The 23,469-nt window shown below is 42.2% G+C and overlaps 1 protein-coding gene across 3 annotated transcripts in view; it reads right to left on the minus strand.

Annotated features, from left to right (window-relative positions):
• The window catches only part of KCNG2 (potassium voltage-gated channel modifier subfamily G member 2), a 62,838-nt gene that overhangs the window by 16,719 nt on the left and 22,650 nt on the right, over positions 1 to 23,469 (minus strand). For all 3 annotated transcript variants that reach the window (XM_068396512.1, XM_068396513.1, XM_068396514.1), the window contains exon 2: positions 8,733 to 9,556. In XM_068396512.1, coding sequence (XP_068252613.1) covers positions 8,733 to 9,488 — 756 coding nt within the window. In that variant the 5' untranslated portion in view covers positions 9,489 to 9,556. The remainder of the gene's footprint in view (positions 1 to 8,732; positions 9,557 to 23,469) is intronic.

Consider the following 23,469-nt stretch of genomic DNA (forward strand, 5'->3'; position numbering starts at 1 on the left):
TTGGGAAAAGACGCTGCAATGAGACACAAAGTTGGTAAGAGCCAGGTGTGAACAGCTCAGGCAGTAACTTTGCTGAGATGGGGAATTTTAAGCAGAGGGTCTGCAGGCTCACTGGGAGACTCTGTGCAAACCTGTTCCACAGTGCCGTGTCCCCAGCTGCCAGTCTAAAGGCAACTCTTAGTGAGAGAAAATACAACATTCCTCCTAACCCTCCTGATACAATAGAGAAAGATTTTCTTACTGGGACCATGTTTCCTTTATCTTCTCTTGAAGGAGCTGCCATGACAGAACAACTAGATATGTCTGCTAAGTTTAAATAGCTCCAGCCAAGCAGGAAGGCTGGATTATTTTTTTTTCAGAGGAGGGAGGACTGCAGGAAGTAAGGTTTTTTTTCCCCTAAGAGGAGCATGCAAGCCAAGGAGAAGAAATGGTGAGAGCTCTCCAAAAGTAGTCATGACTTAAATACAACTAGTTGTTATCCAGCAGTCTGTCCACACAACCAATATCAAGAATAACCAATCATTCCTTCAAACATTTTCTATTCATTAGCAGCTTAAGGCAGCCTTGCAAAGGGGAAGGAGTACCTCTGAAAAGAGTTGGCAAAGCTGGTGCGTGGTGTGCTATTTGAGCATGGGGTTTTCAGGCAGCTGGAGTCCTGGGCAGTGGCGGGCAGAGCAGGTGCAGTGGGCAGCGATGCCAAGGACTCTCAGAACCAAATGTGTTTCCCTAGGGTGTGCATACAACAATCCTGAACTTGGTAAAATAAACTGATACCGAGATATTCTCTAATGCTAACAGCTGCATTCGGACAATCAGTAAGGAAAGATTAAGATTCAGATCCACAAAGGAAAGATTAATACATGTATTTCTTTTACCTTAAGGACTGGATCATTCAGATGGTTCACAGACAAGCACAGTTCCCAGTAAAATGATCAAAGGATACGATCACCATTTCTTGATATTTGCAAAGAACATTTTGCCATTAGTCTTACATGTGCAGATTCCATGGAAGTCAGATAAAAGATGCACGCCACTCAAAAAACCCACGCAACATTTAAGGTTCAGATTGAGCAGTGCAGAGGTTCTCAACTCCTTGATTTTAAAGCTGTGTGACCCACAGAAGCAACACCACTTTTATCTTTCAAACCACATCACTTTCAACTGCTTTTAGACAAACCTGAGCTCTCTGAAAGGCACCACGCACAGCAAATTTCTCTGACCATCAGATAGGAGCTGGGAGACAAACTGTGATGACTCAGACTTGCCTGCAGAACTTTGCAGTTACTCCTCAGTTTTGGACTCTACAGATATCATACAGTAATTGCATCTTGCATGAATTAAGTTGGTCTCACTTATGAAAAGAAAAAAATTTCCTTGCTTAGAAACCTAGTTTGCAGCCTGAGGCATGAGGAATGTGCCCATGTACCTGAACAGCAGTGTAGATGTAATTTTTATTTCTGTTATGATGATGGTCATAGATGCTGCGTTTAAGACATTCTGTCCCACAGCATTCACAATCTAAGTGCAGGACTACACAGAACAGGTGATGAAACTACATGAGACAGATTGAGCAGATAAACAACAAAGCAAACTTTTGCTTATTGCTGATGACTAAAGCTGTGGGTAAAGGACGCTCTCAAAGTTTGTAATTTGGACTGTGTTACCATTTTGATTTAAGCACCATCTGAGCAGGAAACCTACTTCAAGCTTATGAAAGAAAAAACAAGAAACACCTTACTTTTAGTTAAAATACAGCTCTGCAGTGCTGTGAGTCCTACATCGCTCAAGCAGGGGGTATGTAAATGTGAAAGTGAACATGAATCTCATGTGTCTACAGGAACTTCCTTGTGCACAATGCTGTAGAAAAGGCAGGTGACAATTGTTACTGAGACGTTTGGTCTTTCCCTGGCCTCCAGCCAGCTGTGGCCTGAACCGCCTGGAGCTAACACAAAATGCAAACTAGCAATGTAGGGGACGAGTACATCAGTAGATCAGTTCAGATGTCATAACTGATGATATTGTTACAGCTCATGGTTTTTGCATTTAAACAGCAGAGCTGAGAGAATGGTATAACAAATTCTCAGATGATACTCAGGGAAATCAGTTAGTCCAATTCCCCATGATTCTTTTTATAAAAAGTCACCCTTGGTGCCTATATACTATAAATAGTTATCCGTAATACCAGCAGAGAGATTTTTTTAAATACATCTTTTATGTTGCCTGTGTTGTAATTTCTAGAACAGTTTATTCCACAAAGAAAGGAAAAACACAAGCTGCAATTTCATTAAGACTTTCATTCATGAAAACAAACCATCTATGCATCACATAACCATGTGGCTCTAAGTTAAAATCAAGAAGGTCTCAGTATTACATATGCAGAATAGCAGCTGAACAGTCACAAAAGAGAGAAAGTGCTAAAAACCATCTCTCCAGTAATGAAAAGCTTCATTCCAGAGTCTCAAACAGAGTGCCATCTTAGGATAGAAAGCACCAACAATAACAACTGTTTTCCTCCTTTACTTTTCACTGAAATAAGTAAATGATTTAATGTAAAAATGACAGTTGTCCCCACCCAGAAGTACCTCAAACTACAAGAGTTTTGAGACAAGATGATATCATTCATTCAACAAAATGTTTGGCATTTCTGACACACTCAGGCCCTGAACACTTACATTTCTTCCTATGTAGCTACCTATTTAGATCACAAACCTAAACAAATCAAAAGTTATAACCACAGAATCACAGAATGACTGAGGTTGGATGGGACCTCTGGAGGTCATCTAGTCCAGTCCCCTCCACCTGCTCAAACAGGGCCACCCAGTTGCCCAGGACCATGTCCAGACAGCTTTTGAACATCTCCAAGAATGGAGATGCCACAACCATCCTGGGCAACCTGTCCCAGTGCTCAGTCACCCTCACAGTGAAAGAGTGTTTCCTGATGTTCAAAGGGAACCTCCTGTGTTTGTGCCTGTTGCCTCTGGTCCTGCCACTGGGCACCACTGAAAAGAGCCTGTCTCTGTCCTCTTTGCACCCTCTCTTCAGGTATTTATACACACTCTTGAGATCCCCCCAGAGCCTTCTCTTGTCCAGACTAAACAGTCCTAGCTGTCTCAGACTATCCACGTATATGAGATACTCCAGTCCCTTCATCATCTTTGTGGCCTTTCATTGGACTTCCTCCAGTATGTAGGAACTCTTGTTCTGGGGAGCCCAGAACGGGACAGACTACTCCAGGTGTGGCCACAGCAGTGCTGAGCAGAGGGGAAGGATCACCTCCCTCAAACTGCTGGCAATATGTTGCCTAATGTGGCCCAGGATACCAGTAGCCTTCATTGCCACAAGGGCACATTGCTGTCTCATGGTAAGCTTGGTGTCCACCAGGACCCCGAGGTCCTTCTCTGCCAAGCTGCTTTCCAGCTTGGTGGCCCCCAGCATATACTGGTGCATGGGGTTGTTCCTCGCCAGGTGCAGGACTCCGCATTTCTTGTTGCTGAACTTTCTGAGGTTCCTGTCAGCCCATTTCTCCAGCCTATCAAGGTCATTCGGGATGGCAGCATGACTCTCTGGCCTATCAGTCACTCACACAAAGTTTCCATCATCAGCAAACTTGCTGAGGGTACACTCTGCTCCATGCTCCAGATCACTAATGAAGACGGAATAGGACTGGACCCAGTATGGACCGCTGGGATACACCACTAGTTACAGGCCTCCAACTAGACTTCGTGTCACTGACCACCAGCCCCCGGGCCTGGCCATTCAGCCAGTTTTCAACCATCATCACTGCTGATCCAGCCCCTACATGAACAGCTTGTCTATGAAAAGCTGTTGAGAATCATTATACAAGACTGTCTTAACCTTGTCTGAAATTACTTTTGTGTGTATCTTTGTGAAATGAAATCTTTAGTCGCAAGATTGTTTAAAATGCACATTCACAATTTATCTATTCTCCATCCTCACCAACATGGAAGTTGAAGCACAGTGTGTAAATTAAGCTTAGAAGGTTAAATAGTTTCAGGCTTCTTTATGAGCTATTATTAACTTCACTATTTATGAGTCTCTCTCTTTGTTGCAATGTTCTTCAGCTGAAGGTTATTGAACTGCAACTTCCTATCAGAGCATCTTTAATTAGACTGGCTTTTCCCAGTACGTTAGAAAGCACGGTGAAGAAGGAAGTACTCTCTGATCTTCTCCTGTTTTACACTATGGTACGACAAATGATTGAGCTCAGTGGGACTCAGGACTATAAATGCTTTTGCGAATCAGGACAAAATGCTTGATGTTAATCTCTGAGTTCACCGTGTCTTTTCTGTGATGAGAAAGACAGTCTAACAAAAGGAAGAAGATAAAAATGGCTGACATTTCTGTTTTCACCAAGAAAAAAATGACGAGTCTAGTATGATGACCATCTGGCTTTCAGTTGAATCTCTCAATGTCTTTTGGTTGTTCAGCTCTTACTGTGTTGTTAAAACTTTTGCTGTAATGTATCCCCAACTGGTTTAAGAGTCCCGTGATGTATTAGCTGCTTTCCTTGAGTCACTTGATGCCTGCCATTTATTTAGAGAGTTGAGATGCCCACTTAAAGGTATCATATGCCTAAAATGCCTTAAGGATACTCTACGCCTCTGGCTATTTTTATGTCTCGGAGATCATTTTTGTGGTGGTCTTTAAAGAACTCAGTGCCTGAGGGCTCCTGCTATGATTTTGTCTCAGCAGTATTTTGCCTTAAGAGGGGACTTTTCACAATTAAATCTAAATCTTGCATAGAAATCTCCCATTCTGAAAAAATTTGAAATTAAAAATTAATGATTGCTTTGCTACATTACATAGAAGAACCTGACTCTCTTCACAGGTTTGTTTTTTTTATACATTTGAGGCGTCCCTTTCCTGAAATTTCCAGAAGCAGCTATTATGCACATTATTGGATTGGTGGTTTTTATTTAATTTGATCAGTAAATAAAAGCTAAATGAGAAAAAAAATTGACAAGATAAAATATATGTCCTAGTTTGGTAAGTAAAAAGTAGTTTAAGATCTGATACTGTTAGCTTTATTGATAATTGTGCAGCATCTGAAACATGATTCGACTTCCAAAAAAGAGTAACGCTTGAGATGAATCAGGGTGACCATTAGTAAGAACAAGACAGCTATGGTACATGGGAACATGATCCTTCCCACTCTTGCTAAACCACTAGGGATAGCCACTGTCATCTAGAACATCTGGAGCAGTTAATGACGTTAACAAAATGTATGATTGATTCTTCTTCCGTATTTTAAAAGAGAGAGGCAGGCACCTAAAATAATTTCTTCACAGACTTGGTAATTACTTCTAAGGTCCCATGCTTACATCTGTGTGAGGTCACTTACACCTCTGCAGGACATCACTGGGTGTAACAATTGGTCCATTCAGATGACATTAAAGGACTGAGGTATGAAAAATCGCTCTCCAGCATGTTTTTTTCATGATTGGTTCCTCTCTCTTTCCCTGAAGCAATAACTGGACAGATAAGTGGCACACAAAGCTTTTGTTTTCTAGAAAACACCAGCTCAAGGAAAAGACCACTGCTTGTTAGCCAGAGTATCTACGACAGCTCTGACACAGAACCCTAACAACAGTAATGCCAGCCAGGGAGCCTAGAAAATGTATACACTGAGTACATCACGTTCTTGAAATAATATTTACTGTTTATTTGTTCCTTAGCCAGGAGGGATGCACATACATTTTCTGCTTGTTAGGAGACTGCAAAACCAGACCAAAGAGCTATCCCTGGGCACGAATTTTAAACTAGGTACTCGGGATACAGCTCAGGATGATTAACATGACTTTGAATTCACATAAGCTCTCTTCTCTCCACACCTGTTATTTGAGAGCTGCATCAGCTTGCTAAGCCATGGACAGATGACACACAAGGAGTTTGCAGTCTAGGTCTCGCATCCTACAAGCCGTTCCATGTGGGCAGACGCCTGACCCCTTGCCCAGCCTTACCGAGGCTGAAAAGATCTACATGAGTATTTACATCCATTCGTGCAGGACCAAAATCAGTCACTGTGTATGGCTCCTGACTAATGACAACTCAGAGTGTCGACCTGCATTGATTCAGTAGCAGGTGAGGAACGCTGGGGATGAACTTAGCTCTGTAAGACATGGTCCTTCACCAGGCCCCTGTGCTAGAGAACTACCTTTGTCTCAGACAGAATAACCACGTCCACTCTGTCCACAGACCTTCCCTGTGCAAACGGCAGAACAAAGCCTATTTGCAGGAGCTCTGTGCTTTTGGAATTTAAGTGCACAGAAAAACATCAGATCTTTTATTCTGATCCGCTCTGTATTGCAAGAATCTCACCTTTGTAACTTGAACTGAAATCAGTAATTTACTTTTGATTGAAGTAGAGTGTGTTTAGCTGAAGGCTACTTTCCAGAAGGACACTGGGCTTTGAACTGAAAATATAAAAAAATACAAAATCCACTAATTCTCTCCCTAGTCTGCCCCAGTAATTAATCACCGCTGTATTAAATATTGGCACCTAGTTTCCCATATGAATTTATCAGGATTCAGCTTTTAACCATGCACCCTCTCCCTGCTTAATTTAAAGGTCTTTGAGATCATACAGTTCTCCTCCCTCCATAAAACCCATTTATTTGCTTAACCCACTCACCTCCCTTTTGATAATCAAAATAAACCAAAATGTTCAAGTTTCTTATTGTATGGCGTTTTCTCCAGGTGTCTAATATTTATAGGTTTTTTCACCCTCTCCAGTTTTTCAAAACACCATTTAAAGATATGAATGTGAGAACTGACTGCAGTATTTTAGTGTCAGTCACACAAATGCCGCATACAGGCACAAAATCATCTTCCAGCTTCTAATCACTACTCCCCAGCTTAGGTATTCAAGGATCACATTAACCCTTCTGACTTCATGCTGCAACAGGGACTTAGATTCAGTTGCTTGTACCCTAAATCCTATTCAGAGTTTTGGGAATCAGACTCTCTGCTTTTGCAAGAGCACGTCTGCCTTCATCTTTATTGTACAATTTTGCATTTGACTATGAAAATGTGCTCCTTTTAATGGCCTCAGCTTACCAAGAAATCCAGGCTTCTCCCATATGCTTGCTCTATCCTCATTATTAACCTGCTCCACCCAACAAATATGATTAGCCTATTATGAGTCTCTATTTATGTTAAGAACATTAGTAAAAATATAAGGTGCCTAAACTCTTGATAATTCTGAAAGCAATTATTCAGCTCTCACTTAAACCCAGGAACACCTAAACACTAAATACATCTCAGTGTTCAATAGTAAAATATCCCTTGTGCTTAAAATTCCAGCATACTGGAGCACTGTTGGTTAATTACAGTCAAAGGCATGTGTTTTGGAAATGATCTTTTTTGAAATTATTAGGACAATATAGTTTAAACTAGCACTCAGCACTACTATCCTCAAATTTGAGATCATAAAAAGCCTTTAAAACAAACATAATAAATCAAATATCAAACAACATACCAAATGTTTTGTCTTTTTTTCCTGGCTGCTACTGAATGAGTTTGATTCCAAGTCAAACAACTCAGTTGATAATCTACCCTGAGCGTACCTCACAAGCAAAGGGTGGGTTTAACTGCACACGAGGTACTCAGTCAAACGCAGGGGTCTCTCTGGAGTTGCTGGACCCATTTTCAATGCTACAAAACAGTAAATGCCTCCTGCCAGGTAATGACCACTCTCTTTTCTGCTAGTGGCAGTGAGCGATGAGCTGTTCAGCACCTGGGTGATGGCCCACAAGAAGGGTTCTGCTTTCAGGAGAGCTTAGCCTTCAGCTGAGAGGCAGAAGTTGACAGAGTGAAGTACTGTCTTAGCAGATGAAGTTCATGATCACATTTAATGACCATGGGGCTGGAAAATAATCCCAAACCTTTTGTGTCAAGCTTGGATTTGAGTAAAACTAAAGAGGCCATGAACAATTTGAAAAGTGTCCCCCCCCCAAACCCCTTAGATTGCATTTCAGCACATATTTAATGAAAATGTGAATGTCCTCCTCTATCGATCTTCAGATGAGCTCTCATTGGCCTACACACAGCTAATCCTAGGAAACTGAACTGCTTGCACAACTGAGGGACTAAACCCTTAGGAAATTTGTTCAACTAAAGAATAAACAAAATATCCATAAGACGTGATTTTCAAGGGCATGAAGCATCCACAGTTTACACTTGAGAATACTAAGTGTGTCTGAAAATTGGGACATTTGCTTTGTTTCTGCTGTTAAATTGCTGCTTCAGCTTCCCTGCCCTTTACCTCACCTATAGCATCAAAATCTTTTAGATGTGGTTTCTACAGTGGGGGACTGAGAGTTCATTCAAAGTGGTATGTTAAAGTACCTGTAAGGAAAACTGATTTGTTAGCACTTAACCTAACTTCAAGATATTAAGCCTCAAGCAAGGCTGATTTTTATACCCACAATAGCTAGTTTGTCATCCAGTTAGAGATGTCAGAAAACAAATCTGTTGGGTAAAGCTATCTGCTGGTGTGAACTGGCAAAGCTGTGCTGGCAAGGCAGAGTTTGGCCCAATCCTCCCTCAATATTAAGTGACACAATATTTTCTGTGCTCTACCCTGGCCAGCCCTCCACATCATAAATACTGAATGCAATACCTACATGATTGCTGCAGTGACTTTGCCTGTCACCTTCCCTGAGGAGACAACAATGCAAACCACACTTTACTCTGAGAAAAGCTGCACTCACCCGATCTTCTTCTTCTCTGACATCTGGCATGGTGCTGATGCAGAGGCTGACTGCAGTGATGGCAACAAAAGAGACTGAAATACAAGCAAAGATCTTTCCTGGGATCCCTGAGTGGGGGTTCTCCACCATATCCCTGAGCTTTCGCATGCACAAACTCAATCGGCTACTGTCCTGGAAGGCACATTGCGTAGTTTCACTAAACACCATCTCCCCTTCATACAGCCTGGCCTCAGCTGCCTCCTCCTCTTTCTGTCGCAATCTCTTTTTACAGCACCACTCCAGGTGGTCCTCTTCTATCCCCCAGTACACAAGCTCCTCCTGAAAAGAAAGAGCGCACATCTCCCTGAGAAGCCTCAGCTTCCCAGCTGTCAGGAAAGTCATGATCGTCCTGAAGGCACTAGGATTACGGTCAAAAAAAAATTCATTGCAGCTAACATCATAATCATCGCAGATGTTCATGATTTCATCATAATTGTTGCAAGATTTTAGCTTTCCAAGCCTGGTCAAGGGGCAGTTCTCCAAGGTGGTCCATGGAACTTTGTATTTAATACCACCTACGTTGATGATCACAAACCTGGTCCGGTCATCCAGGCGGGCTAAACAGCACAAGTCTTCCCCAGGGTGCAGAAGTTTGGCCTTTTTGTAGAACAATCCTTTCTTTGTTTGCACTTCACACAGGTTTTCCAAGTTATTGAAGGAGTAGGAGCTGAACTCAGCATCTGCATTCCCAGTGAGCAATGCCATGTCGCGATACATTTGTTGAGTCCATAGGGAGGTTGAGGCTACCCAAACAAACGTGTCTGGAGCTTGACTGGACAGTCAATCTGTAAAACAGAATTTTAAAATTACAATAAAATAAAGGCATTGCTAAATGAAAAACAATCCCATCCTCTCAATCCCAAGAAACTTTTCTCTATGGCATTTTTTTTTCCCCTGTTATTTTAGGACTATCTTTGCTTGATAGTTGCTTGGGGAAAGAACTTAAACTGCAATAAGGTCAGAGGCCATGTTGATACTTCTAGAGGGTTTAGTCAGTGAATGAATGGAAACAAAACCAGTGTATTACCATTTTCAGAAATGTCTTTCCTAGAGGTTCGAGCTATATTCTGAACATAACGGATACTGGAAGGGAAAATAGGTCTTTTGGATAAATGGCATTTTAGAAACTTAATAAAGAAACTTAGTTGCAAATGGTTTTTTGATTATTTTGGCCCATTTACATAATGTTTCTATTATAAAATGCCTATAGTGTGAGGATAAAATGGATACCTACAGTACTGTCAGAAATGTGATTGCAGAAATGCTGGTAATTCTCAATTTAAATTCACCAAGCTCAGGTACCAACAGCAATGAATATGTGGGAGCCTGCAGCCAGCACCCAAGCAGGTCTGGGTGCCTGAGCACAAAGTGTGCTCTAATGAGATTCACTTGCCACTAGTACCCCAAATAACTAGAATAAAGCCATATTGGGCATATCTACCTGAACAGCCCCACTTCTGAAAGGCAGAAAAGCTTTTGTGCTGGGGTGCCTGCCGTCCAGGCTGGTGACATCTCCTGCAGGGAGGTGCACATCCCGGGTCTGAGCGGAGACCAGAGTTCACATGGGACCCTGGAGCTGCTGGAGGCTCTGCTGAGGTTTTGACTGTGGGAGGTGGACAGGGTGCCCAGCAGCCTAGCAGCAGCTCTGAAATGGGAGACTGGACCTAAGAATAAAGCAGAGCTGGAAGTGACCCGCTTGCTGCTTTTACTTCTGGATAAAGCAGAACCCAACCGGTCACATTTAGCAGGAATTATGCACATTATGCATAATTCCAGGATTTAATTTGTGCCTTCTGTTTACCCCTCCTTTACCACACAACAATCCACAGATCTCCTGAACACATTTTTCCACCTGCCACATTGCTTCCTCACTTTCTCTAGAGCTCTCCACCCAGGTTCTCCAAAGCTGTCTCTCCAAAGCAGTACTAGGATGTCTTGAAATGCTACTATGTAATTGCATTAGTGAATCACCCAAAACTTCCTGAATTGCTCAAATATGAAGTAGGAAACAAGAAATCAGCATAGGACTGTTGGCACTACACACAAAAGACCTGGACTGAGAATGGATGCAGTGATGGGGAACAATCTTAAGCAGGGGGTGTAGAAACCTTACAAGTTGACAAAACACAGGAGAAAAAGCTGAGTTGTGAAGGATAGTCTGATGTTATTGATGACAAGATGGTAACTATGAGGCAGTAACTCCATAATTTATAAGCAACATTCTCCAATTCCCTTTGAATCTCATGCCTCAGCCTGGAGGGAAGACCCAACAGGTGGGTGCTAGGAAAAACTGGAGAGCACACACATTCACACACATTCCCAGAGCAGCATCTTCCTTTATCCATAATCAACTCACTAACTCTTAATTCATTAGTCAAAACAATCTCCAAAAGAAAGTGGCAAATACTTGCTACTCACAGCCCTGAGTCACCTTCTAAATATTCTTACCAACCACACTCAAACAACCGAATCACAGCAATAGCAGTGGTACTCCTGCTTCAACACTTCTGTGAGGATCCAGCCACTGAAGTTTAGAAAGGCATTTACGCTGGATATTTGTAAAAAGTCAGAGAAAGGCTGGTTTACATACAAAAAAACTAAAGTCACCTAAAGATACTTTTTGGCACTATGAAAATTTCAGAAGCACTAATGATGCCAAAAATCTCTCCAGTTTCACTTTGGGCAAAAAAATTGTTTAAACAACCATTTATATGGGGCAACATGAACAACAGAGAAAAGCTCCTTCATCTGGCTAAGGGGCAGTAAAGGGTAAGAGGCAGCAACATGCGTTCTGAGAAATGGGTGCTTTTACAGCACAGGTTTGAGTGCAGTTTGGACTGCAAATACCATTACTGTCACGACGAGAGCGCACTGTCAGCACGGCATATGCTTTAACGATTTAGTCTCTTGTTGCTTTTTGTTGCTCAGATAAAATATTGACTGCCACTACTCTGGGCACTGCACTTTTGTTTTCATGCCTCACTTGTTACACAAGTCAACATACAAAAAGTAGTTTACATTGTTTTGACATCAAGGCCAGGATTTGCTTTTCTCCTCTCCCCCATGTAGCAGGTTGTTGCATAAAGGGGCCAGGTACATTTCACAGAATTATTTTGAATCTAATCTTACATGCGCTTCTTCCTTCTTCCAAGAAGCAGCTAACTCAATGTGAAAATCTGTAAGTATGATGTTTATTACAAAAGCTCTGCGTTACACAGGGTTAGTCTTGTATTTTGTGGATATAAAATGATGTTGATTAAACATAAAGCTTAAGGAAGCAGCTATTCATTATTTTTGTATCATCAGTGGATAAATAACAGAAAGTGATAACAGAAGTAGTTACAGATAGTATTGCCTGTGGTTTAACACATCGATTCTGGACAGTACTGGTAGCATCAGATGCTGGAGTTTAGTTACTGAAGTGAATTTTCTGACCTCACACTTCAAGATCCCAGAATCCATAATAGCGTACATTATTAGCTAGTAGCATTTGTTTTGGAAATCTCAGCTAAAAAGATAAGCACGTGAAGAGATCTGTAAGTATGATTATTCTCCTTGACACCTCTGTGAGGTGCGTGCCCTAGACTAGGGCTCAGATGTCAGTGGAACAGCATGGAAAAGCTTGTTGTGCCACTTTAACTGTCCTACAGAAAAACAGAATACATCACTGTGGGCTCCCAATTTGGCATCTATCCTGAGAAGTAAAATAAGCCTGGAAGGTCTGTTTCTGATTGTATGTGCGTGGAATGTATCACGACCTTCACTGAATATTAAAGGGTGTTTCAAAACTATGTGGGTCTTAAAATACTCTCTGCATGCCAAGGTTATCTAATGCATGCACATGCCTACAGTAAAGCATCCCATTGAAGATTAATTTTAAAAGCCAATACTTCCAGAAATGATACTACATTATCATCCAGTTGGCATTTCTACCATCTAATCTGACACGTGGGTGCAAGAAAGACTATTAAAACACAGTCTGTAATAAGCTGCCCATTGCAGGAACACAAGACAGAATTTGACTCTATACTTGTTGTTCACATTTTAAAATGCTGTGGGAGAAATGCTGTATAAATGTTTCAGTTTGATGATCATACACAGGGTGGGTCATACATATTGTGGATTCTTTTCTTTTTTAAGTAGAGTCAAACAATTTTTGTTCACTAAATAGTACTTTCTTTGGTCATCTATTTATGCATATGTGTGTGTCTACACGCACACATACAAGTTCGGCCAAATTCTGTAAACAGCAGACAGTTGAGATCTTTAAAATACAGGTATTTCTCATCAAAGATTTAAAAGATTAAATAAATGTCAGAAGCATACAACTGCTTCATATTCTCCTTTTTGTTGAATTATTTTCTCAGTGGAGAGGGGGCCTTTTCCCTACTTACTGCCTTTTCACCTTGCCTGCTCTCATCACCATTCTTCAGGGCGACCAAGCTGGTGAAGGGTCTGGAGGGTCTGACCTACGAGGAATGGCTGAGGGAGCTGGGGTTGTTTAGCCTGGAGAAGAGGAGGCTCAGAGGTGACCTTATTGCAGTCTACAACTACCTGAAGGGAGGTTGTAGTGAAGTGGGAGTTGGCCTCTTCTCCCAGGCAACTAGCAATAGGACAAGAGGACACAGCCTCAAGCTTCGCCAGGGGAGGTTCAGGTTGGACATTAGGAAGAATTTCTTCTCAGAAAGGGTCATTAGACATTGGAATGGGCTGCCCAGGGAGGTGGTGGAGTCACCATCTCTGGATGTGTTTAAGAAAGACTGGACATGGCACTTAGTGCCGTGGTCTAGTTGACAGGGTGGTGTCAGGGCAACGGTTGGACTCGATGATCCCAGAGGTCTCTCCCAACCTGATTGATGCTGTGATTCTGTGTTTCACACAAACAGTCTTCATTGTCCCGTTTTATCAGTATTGTTGCATCTAAGTCATACATGGTGTTGCACATGGCTCCACTGGTCTCAAGTTGCCTTGACTAAGAATGAAAAATGGGGCAAAAGCATCCCTGCTAACAGGCTGGTCAGCCTGGTGAGGAGACCTTTAAAATAGTGATGACGGGAAGGAAGCGGTGGAGCAAAGGGTGCAGGGTGACATGGCCAGGAGAGACCTCGTGATGAGTAGAGGGCTGAAGGGTGACCACATCAAGCACATGGGTACACCTACAGGAAGTGTCATGGGCAGAGCGCTCACCCCTTTTCTAGGACATCATCGTGACTAGGTGCCTCTGAAGTGCCTGTACACTAGTGCATGAAGCCAGGGGAGCAAAAAGGAAGAATTCAGAGGTCTGTGTGCAGTTGCACAAAAGAAACTGGTACTGTGAGGGTGGTCAAACACTGGAACAGGATGCCAAGACAGGTTGTGGAGTCTCCATCCTTGGGGATATTCAAAACCCATCTGGGCACAATCCTGAGTAACTTGCTCTAGCTGATGCCGCTTTGAGCAGTGGGAGTTAAACTAGATGAAATTCGGAGGTCCCTTCCTCCCTCAACTGCTCTGTGATTTTGTGAACAGTCTCTTTTTAACTGCTGCTGTAAGTTGCAAAGTACTGAAGGTTTATACTTGTACTATGGTAGCAAGAGGAAGCCATGAGGCTTTTTAGTAATTAATGTTTTAAGATTTTCCTCGTGAAATGAAACACACTTTGACAGCGAACAGGTTATTGTGTCATAATTTAAAGCCACAGACATGAAACATAGATAAGGGTGACCACAAGATGTTTTCTCCCAAGTCCAACAAGAGTTGAGTCAGTGAATCCATTCTGCAGTGCTCAGCCATTTCCAGTCAGAGATGTGCTGGAACCGGACATTGCTGCCTAGGACCAAGGCAATTCCCACTTCTTACTGTGACATGATTTATAATTTACAACGCACACAGTTATTTTAATAGTAAAGCTTACACATGCAATTGACCATACATTCGGGGGTATTACAGCTAACACTTTGGATGAAGAGGTTCAGGAGATCTAGGTTACTCTTGTACTTACTACATTTCCGTAGAACTTGGACTCCCAGTTAGGAGTCCCTGCAAGGCACTGTGCAAACATGAAGAGAGGAGAGCACCTGCCCATGAGGCTTACAAAATACGGAACAGATGGTGTGCAACTGATACACAGATATAAAAAAAAAACAAAACAAAACAAAAAACAAAAAAGGAAAATGAGACTGTGAGGATATGGAAACAATAAAACGGACCCAGCTTAGCAAGAAGGCAGCTCTTCACCTGATTCGGGGGAATTAGCTGCTGAGTTTGTCCACACTAAACATGAATATGGTTCCCTACATACTCATTATCATAGAATCATAGAATCATTTAGCTTGGAAAAGACCTTTAAGATCGTCAAGTTCAACTGTAAACCTATCACTGCCAAGTCCACCACTAAACTATATCCCTAAGCACCACATCTACATGTCTTTTAAATACCTCCAGGGATGGTGACTCCACCAGTTCCCTGGACAGCCTGTTCCAATGCTTGATAACCCTTTGGGTGAAGAAATTTTTCCTGATATCCAAACTAAACCTCCCCTGGCACAACATGAGGCTGTTTCCTCTCGTCCTATCATTTGTTACCTGGGAGAAGAGACTAACACCTGCCTCGCTACAACCTCCTTTCAGGTAGTTGTACAAAGTGATAAGGTCTTCCCTCAGCCTCCTTTTCTACAGGCTAAACAACCCCAGTTCCCTCAGCCGCTTCTCATCAGAACTGTGCTCTAGACCCTTCACCAGCTTCATCGCCCCTCTTTGGACGTGCTCCAGCACCTCAATGTCTTTCTTGTAGTGAGGGGCCCAAAACTGAACATAGGATTCGAGGTGCGGCCTCACCAGTGCCCAGTACAGGGGGACGATCCCTGCCCTAGTCCTGCTGGCCACACAGAAAAGCAGGCTGTGTTAGTCCAGTTAGGGCACTACAGTATCCAACTCTACTGCTTCTTGCCCTCAGGTTAACACATTTAGACCTGACATGGGTATCTTTGTACAGTCTAATGCTTTTCGGTGCAGACAGAGCACTCATAACTTTAAAGGCTGCTTTAGGCTACCTCTGGCAACTGTGTCATGTCTATACTCAAATTCTCTTGCTAAGGGAACTATTCAACATGTGCCCAAGTGGAACCAAAGTACCCACCAAGATGTATACAGTGAGGCTGACAGAGGACTACAACTTGGACACAAAACTAGGAAGAGGTCAACCACACCTATACAGATCCAAGACTTTCTACCTCATCACTCCAATCTATGTTAAAGCATCATTATACAAAGATAGGGACAGTATTTCTCTCATATTTTGCTTCAAATTTTTGTTTCAAGTTTTCTGAGCATATTTGTACCCCACTAAGCACAACAGGGGCCTGAACTCTGCCTTCTGCTTTGCTCCTTTTATGTTATGAAAGAGCTGTTTCATCAGGAATGAAAGTGAGACTAAGTAACACTGGTTAAACCAGAAGCATCGAAGCATTCTGCAAGCTTTCTGAAATAAAGGAATCACTGCTGAAAGCAGTTTTGAAAAGAGTCTAGATTTTAAAAATCATGAAGACCTAAATACAACTTTTTTGCTATATATGTTGCCAGCTTCACTCTCAAAATATTCAAGAAAAAAAAACTACTAATGAAAATTAGAACAGAGTAAAACAGCTATAATCTATAAAAGGATACACTGCAAAGGACAAAGGGAAGTCAGGTTGATTTCACACAGAGTATTTTCTATGTAACCCCCACAAGTTGTATTTTACATATTTCTGTATTATTATGAGTAAACTTTAATATCCCTAACCTCTTAAGCCACCATCATGCCCGCTTAGAAAAGGCAATAGTCTAAGAAGTTGAAAAGGTACTAGAGTTTTGAACAGTTCTGCATTTTGTCCACTTCTTCATCAGAGTTACAGGAGGGAGAGATGCAATCTTACCTAGCTGAGATGTCCCCATCTAATAGAGAAAACCAGGCTCTTCATGTAGTAGTGGAGCAGAATAGCTAAGATAGGCTTCTCCAGAGAGTAGTTTGGGGCTACGAGGAGGATGCTGCATTGGTCAGTCCAACAAGAAGCCCAGGAAGAGTCATGCCGTAATGGATGTTGCAAAATTCAGCATGTGGAGCTGGACATTGTTTGCATACTCTGAGTGTACATTTTCCTTAACAGTTTCATTAATTTAGAGGAGAAAAAAAGGAACAGTTTTCTTCTCTGAGCATCCCTCATTGCATTTATGCCATGCTATGTAATTAGCTGAAACAATTCAATTTGTTAAATGAACAAATCGAATTAATTTGACTCAACACTAATTATTCTGACATGTGTCCATAGCTATTTGTCTCCATTAGACAGATTATGAGTTATCTAGTGTTACTGCACTTGCGAGAGCTGTATAGTGGAAGTATGAACACTGTGACATCTTTAAGAAACCAGAGATTTGGTCCAACTAACTGCCTGAAGGTATGGGATCCTTACCTGTATCTTCATAGCACAAAACAATCTTTTTCTGCACTTCCACAAGCTTTCGGTGCCCATTTAACTTTGTACCCTAAACAGAATTTAACTATTGTTTCTGTGAAGCTATTTGCAGACTTCAGTCGCACAGCAGACGAAGGCAGCCGTGCTAGATAAAGGACAGACAGAAGAAGCATTGCTTGTTTTGCATTCTCCCCTGAATTACAGAATTCTGTTCAGGCTAGCGAGCTTCAGGATTTTACAAATGTCCTCAAATACAGAGTGCTTTCACAGTGTATTTCACCAAATGGAACTATCTGTATCCTGAGCAGTAAAAAACTAGCAGAGCCTGCAAGGTTTAGGCAGATCCTACAAAGATTAGGCACAAAAGTTTTTCCCCACAGAATTATTATTACTTACAACAAAAACACAGAATCACAGAATGTTAGGGACTGGAAGGGACCTCAAAAGATCATCTAGTCCAATCCCCCTGACGGAGCAGGATTACCTAGATCATGTCACACAGGAACGCGTCCAGGTGGGTTCTGAATGTCTCCAGAGAAGGAGACTCCACAACCTCTCTGGGCAGCCTGTTCCAGTGTTTGGTTACCCTCACTGTAAAGAAGTTTTTCCTCATATTTATGTGGAACCTCCTGTGTTTCAGCTTGCACCCGTTGCCCCTTGTCCTGTCACTGGATGTCACTGAGAAGAGCCTGGCTCCATCCTCGTAACACTTGCCCTTTACATATTTATAAACATTAATGAGGTCACCCCTCAGTCTCCTCTTCTCCTAGCTAAAGAGACCCAGCTCCCTCAGCCTCTCCTCATAAGGGAGATGTTTCACCCCCTTAATCATCTTCGTGGCTCTGCGCTGGACTCTCTCTAGCAGTTCCCTGTCCTTCTTGAACTGAGGGGCCCAGAACTGGACACAATATTCCAGATGCGGCCTCACCAGGGCAGAGTAGAGGGGGAAAAACAGAGCATCATGTTCAAATCATGCTTTATTTGTTTAGGTGTATTAACCCTCATCTGGTTACAAGAAAAAGCACACATTTCTAAAATGTGCTTTCATCCTTAGTTCAAATTTCCTGAATATTTGAACAGAGACACCAGATATGCACAAAGCAAGTGACGGGCTAAAGTGAACAGACTTCAGATCAGGAGCTGTACTTCCCAGCGTGTGAAGAGATTAGACTGCATGCAGAGCTTTGTTTGATCCAGCTCCTGTTAACTGCAACCATGGATGAAGTATAGTGTCTCAAGAGCCTAAAATTAAAAAGTGTTCTGTCTGCACTTGCTTGGTCAGTGATTGAACCCTGCTAACAGGGCACCTTTGACCCCGACTGACAGCCACTAGATGGTGAAGTTTCTATGCTTCCATGAATCATACAGATTTTAGGAGCCTTAATGATTAATCCTTTTAGTAACCTGTTTAATCAACCAGTCTAAGAGACTCACATAAGGTACTAAACTTTGCTACTCTCCATAGTGTTAGCTGCCAATCTGAAATATTTCTTTCCCTGTCCTTAGATTGTTGTACTTCAGACTAATCAATAATCAAAGTCCAGATTTTAAAATATCCGCTCCAGTCATGATTACATGCCCACAGCTGGCCTAAGGTACAACGTGAATGGCACTATCAAATGCAAAGGTGACAGACTGTGCAGCATGTTAAAATAGCATTGTTTATTCCTCTGACCCAGGAAATTAAACAGATTGTCTCATTTCTGTTGCCAAAATTCTGGAAGCGTGAAAAACCAAATGAGTTATGTTGTCTTTGCAAATCACAGAATTATCATTCAGGTGTTCCAGTGGATGTGCAGATCACTGCAGGGGGGAAAAGCAGTTTTTAGCATGAGCTCTGCTCCTTCTCTAGCACTGATACCAGTATCTTTTATTTCTGATATATCCTGCTTATTTTTACAATTCTATACTTAGCAGCTTCCCACCCAGATGATTAATATGCTTGATTTAGTACAAAATGTAGCAACTAGATTTCTGACTGGAAATAAGAAGGTTTGACTCTATGATGCCACTCTTGGCCCAGTTTCACATTCAGATGTTCATGATGATTTGCTAGGGCACTTTTCCTAATAGATAGATAGGTGTACCTGTCCTTATGGCTCTCTTGGGGCCATTCACAGGTTTGTATGAATGGTTGTTAGATAATACATGTTCAAATATGACAGGATGAGAGGAAAAGGCCTCAAGTTGCACCAGGGGAGGTTTAGATTGGGTATTACAAAAAATTTCTTCACTGATGGGGTTATTGGAACAGGCTGCACAGGGAAGTGGTGGAGTCACCCATCCCTGGAGGTATTTAAAAGACGTGTAGATGTGGTGCTTAGGGACATGGTTTAGTGGTGGAGTTGGCAGTGCTAGGTTAGCGGTTGGACTTGATGATCTTAAAGGTCTTTTCCAACCAAAACGATTCTATGGTTCTATAATTCTATGAATAAATGCTTTTATCAAGGGCTCATAGGTTTTAGATGTAGATCTAGGCTTTTTAACTTCTACATGAAATCCTTTGCAGAGAAGATAAATTGTACACAGATGCATCTTGCTCCTTTTGTTAGCTTTAGGTAGTTAACACTGGAATTTATGCATCTTCATTGTTTTTTTGCAGATTATGTTCTTGCTCTCTTGTGTGTTTCATAAGTCAATTGTGCATTGACCTCAAAAATATTCCCATCTCTGTTTAAACACAAGTCTACCATTGAATTCAGCATGATTTTAGTTAATTATTAACATCATTGCATAGAATACCTTTTAATTTTAGACTCTTAAGACTGATACTTAATCCATGGTTGCAGTTAACAGGAACTGGATCAAACAAATCTCCACGTGCAATCTAATCTCCTCAGATTCTGGTTAAAGTATAGCTCCTGGTCTAAAGTCTGTTCACTTTAGCCCATCACTCGCTTTGTGCACGTCTTGTGTCTCTGTTCAGATATTCAGGTAAAATGAACTGATGATGAAAGCACATTTTACAAACGTACGAGGGTTAACACAGCTAAACAAAATATGGTTTGAACGTGGTGCTCTCTTTTTTATTGTAAGTAATAATAATTCTGTGGGGGAAAGCTTTTCTGCCTGATCTTTGCAGGGTCTGGTAGTTTTTATTGCTTAGAATACAGTCAGTTCCCTTCACTGAAATACAACGTAAAAGCACTCCAAATTCTAAGACATCGTGAACTCTTCAAATTCAGCCATTTGAGCAGGGTGTCAAATCAGCACAGAGACAAAATGGGCAAGATAGGGATGACACAGAGCTGTTTCAAACCGAACCTACCCCATGATAATCCATCTCACAGTCTACTCTTGTATCAAGCTCACCTCCAACAAGGAGAAGGAAGAGAAGTGGCAATTCATGAGGCAAAGGGACTGCAATCCTACTGCTCTCATTTCTCTGACTGCTACGAATGCAGAGGAGCACAGACAAAACAGAACACAGGCTAGAGAAAAGACAGTGAAAATAGTGGGATGGAAGAGAAATACCACATACAATTCAAGCATAGGTGAGATGGAAAAGAAACAGAGAAAGTAAAACAAAACCAAAGGTGATTATGATAAGTCTTCATTTTGATGCCAAAACATTACAATATACAAATGGCTTCTACTGTCACATGGAGGTATACACAGCTTCTGATTTCCGACATGTTATTTCACTATCCTAATATTAGAGTGATCAGTTTGTATGTAGTCAATGAGAAGCAAACTCTCAGCTTACGTGTGCAGAAACTTGATTTTGCAGGTCACTGACCGACCATTGCCTCTATGGCTCAGCCTGCACTCTTAATTCTGACTCCTAAATTAAATCCCTACAGCTATACAGCATAAGGATCCCACTAAGAACTTGTCCTATTAGCCTCAGCTTTTCATTCAAGCCTGGGTACAGACAACTTATATTACGGACACCAAAAAAAGGATCGTGGTGAATCAAGAGATCTAGTCCTGCAGCAGAAATCATTCAGCCTCAGGGGACCAAAACCTACCACCAAAATAGTTTCCTTTCTTCCAGCTATAGCTGGTAGGTTCAAGAGAAGAGGTAGGCTCTGTCAGAGGGGAAGAGAAAGCAGAAACGTGAGAAAAAAAGATCACTTGAAGCCTTGGGAAGACGACTGACATTTGATGTATCTGCCACTGGAGTTCTACTGAAGCAGCCCATTCACCTCAGTGCTCTGTTTTGCTGAATGGCAGCTCACTACGGAAATGAACATATCTGTCTGACAGACACAGACCCCAGGGACTTCCCATTGACTCTTCTGTGCCAGCACTCCAGTGCCTCTGATATAGACATCATGCATGCTTGGTCTCAGCAGTAACTCCAGTTTCTGCATTGCTTGTTTGGATGCATGCTTCCAGAATCACAGAATCATAGAATCGTTTTGGTTGGAAAGGACCTTTAAGATTATCAAGTCCAACCATTAACATAATGCTGCCAAGTCCACCACTAAACCATGTCCCTAAGCGCCACATCTACACCTTTTAAATACCTCCAGGGCTGGTGACTCCACCACTTCCCTGGGCAGCCTGTTCCAATGTTTGATAAACCTTTTTGGTGACGAAATCTTTCCCGATTTCCAATCTAAACCTCCCGTGGAGCAACTTCAGGCTGTTTCCTCTTGTCCTATCATTTGTTACCTGGGAGGAGACTAACACCTGCCTCGCTACAACCTCCTTTCAGGTAGTTGTAGAAAGCGATAAGGTCTCCCCTCAGTCTCCTTTTCTACAGGCTAAACAACCCCAGTTCCCTCAGCTGCTCCTCAGAAGACTTGTGCTCTAGACCCTTCACCAGCTTCATTGCCCTTCTTTGGGCTCGTTCCAGCACCTCAATGTTTTTCTTGTAGTGAGGGGCCCAAAACTGGACACAGTATTCAAGGTGCGGCATCACCAGTGCCCAGTACAGGGGGACAATCACTTCCCTAGTCCTGCTGGCCACGCTGTTTCTGATACAAGCCAGGATACTGTTGGTCTTCTTGGCCACCTGGGCACCTGCTGGCTCATATTCAGCCGACCATCAATCAACACCCCAGGTCCTTTTCTGCCGGGCAGCTTTCCAGCCACTCTTCCCCAGGCCTGTAGCGTTGCATGGTGTTGTTCTGGCCCAAATGCAGGATCCAACACTTAATCTTGTTGAACCTCATACAGTTGGCCTCTGCCCATTGTTCCAGCCTGTCCAGATCCCTCAAATGCTGAGTCTTGTTTCCCTATCCAGAAGCACTAGGCTTGCACTGACTCATGTCAGGGCTGGGAAGAAGTCAGGACTGGAAGAAGGTTCCCAGACCAAATGTGCTTAGGTAGAAGGATGAAATGCTGTGAAATGGTAAGCCCTTCCCTCCTCCAAATCCTGGCTGAAAGAGCAGGGAACCTTAGAACACATTTTTAAAAAAGGGAAGAAGGGAGAAAGGAGCAGATAAACCCTCCAGAAAATACATATGCTTGAAATCCTATGCTGTTTGGGGAGCTGAAAGGGAATTCAAACAGCTTCAGGTGGACAGGACCTGCCAGATCCCAGTCCATAAGGAAAGGAGAAGCTGGAGCTGACAAATGAGCTCTGCCACTTACTCTTAACTCATCCACATGTTGACCCTGTCTTATGTCCTCGACCTGAATGAAGTTTTCCCAGTTTTTCTACTCTGTATTCCCCTTCATCCCATTTCCCTTTATTCTTTTCACTGTACTGGTCCCTTTCCCCTTTCCCTCCCTCTCACACTTCTTTCCCATCAATCGCTCTCAAGTAACGTGTGAGAATATAAGTATTTTCTATATTTTCTGCTGTGTGCAGATTATACCTCCTCCCCCTCCAAGAAAAAGCAGCCACAAAGGAAGACTGGATTTAGATGCTGTCCAACCACTCAAAATGTCTGACGAAATCAAAACCAACATCCTTGGAATGCATGGCAGGTACAAGTTCTACTAAATGCCACTTTAAGGAAGCCAGCTCAGAAGAAAAAAAAAGCTAGGTGGAAGTTCTTGCAGCTTGGCAGACTGGACATACACCAGTTAAGTCACCAGTTAAGTCACCTACTTAACACCTACACATGTTAAGTAACAGCAGCAAACTTGTTTTTAAATGTCAGCACTGCCTTTCGACGTAACAGACCCCATGTACTAGGCGAGTAAAATTTCAAGCAGTTGAACCCATCAGTACACTACCAAATCATTATTTTGACCTTGAGACTTGCATGCTCATACACTGCACATGCGCACTAGCTGAACCTCGTCAACATCAAAAAAATCTGGGATTAGACACTGTCTCCAGAGCTCGTTGCTAGTTCTACCTT

Source organism: Nyctibius grandis, chromosome 3 (genome assembly GCF_013368605.1).
Source record: "Nyctibius grandis isolate bNycGra1 chromosome 3, bNycGra1.pri, whole genome shotgun sequence".
NCBI classification, from domain to species: domain Eukaryota; kingdom Metazoa; phylum Chordata; class Aves; order Nyctibiiformes; family Nyctibiidae; genus Nyctibius; species Nyctibius grandis.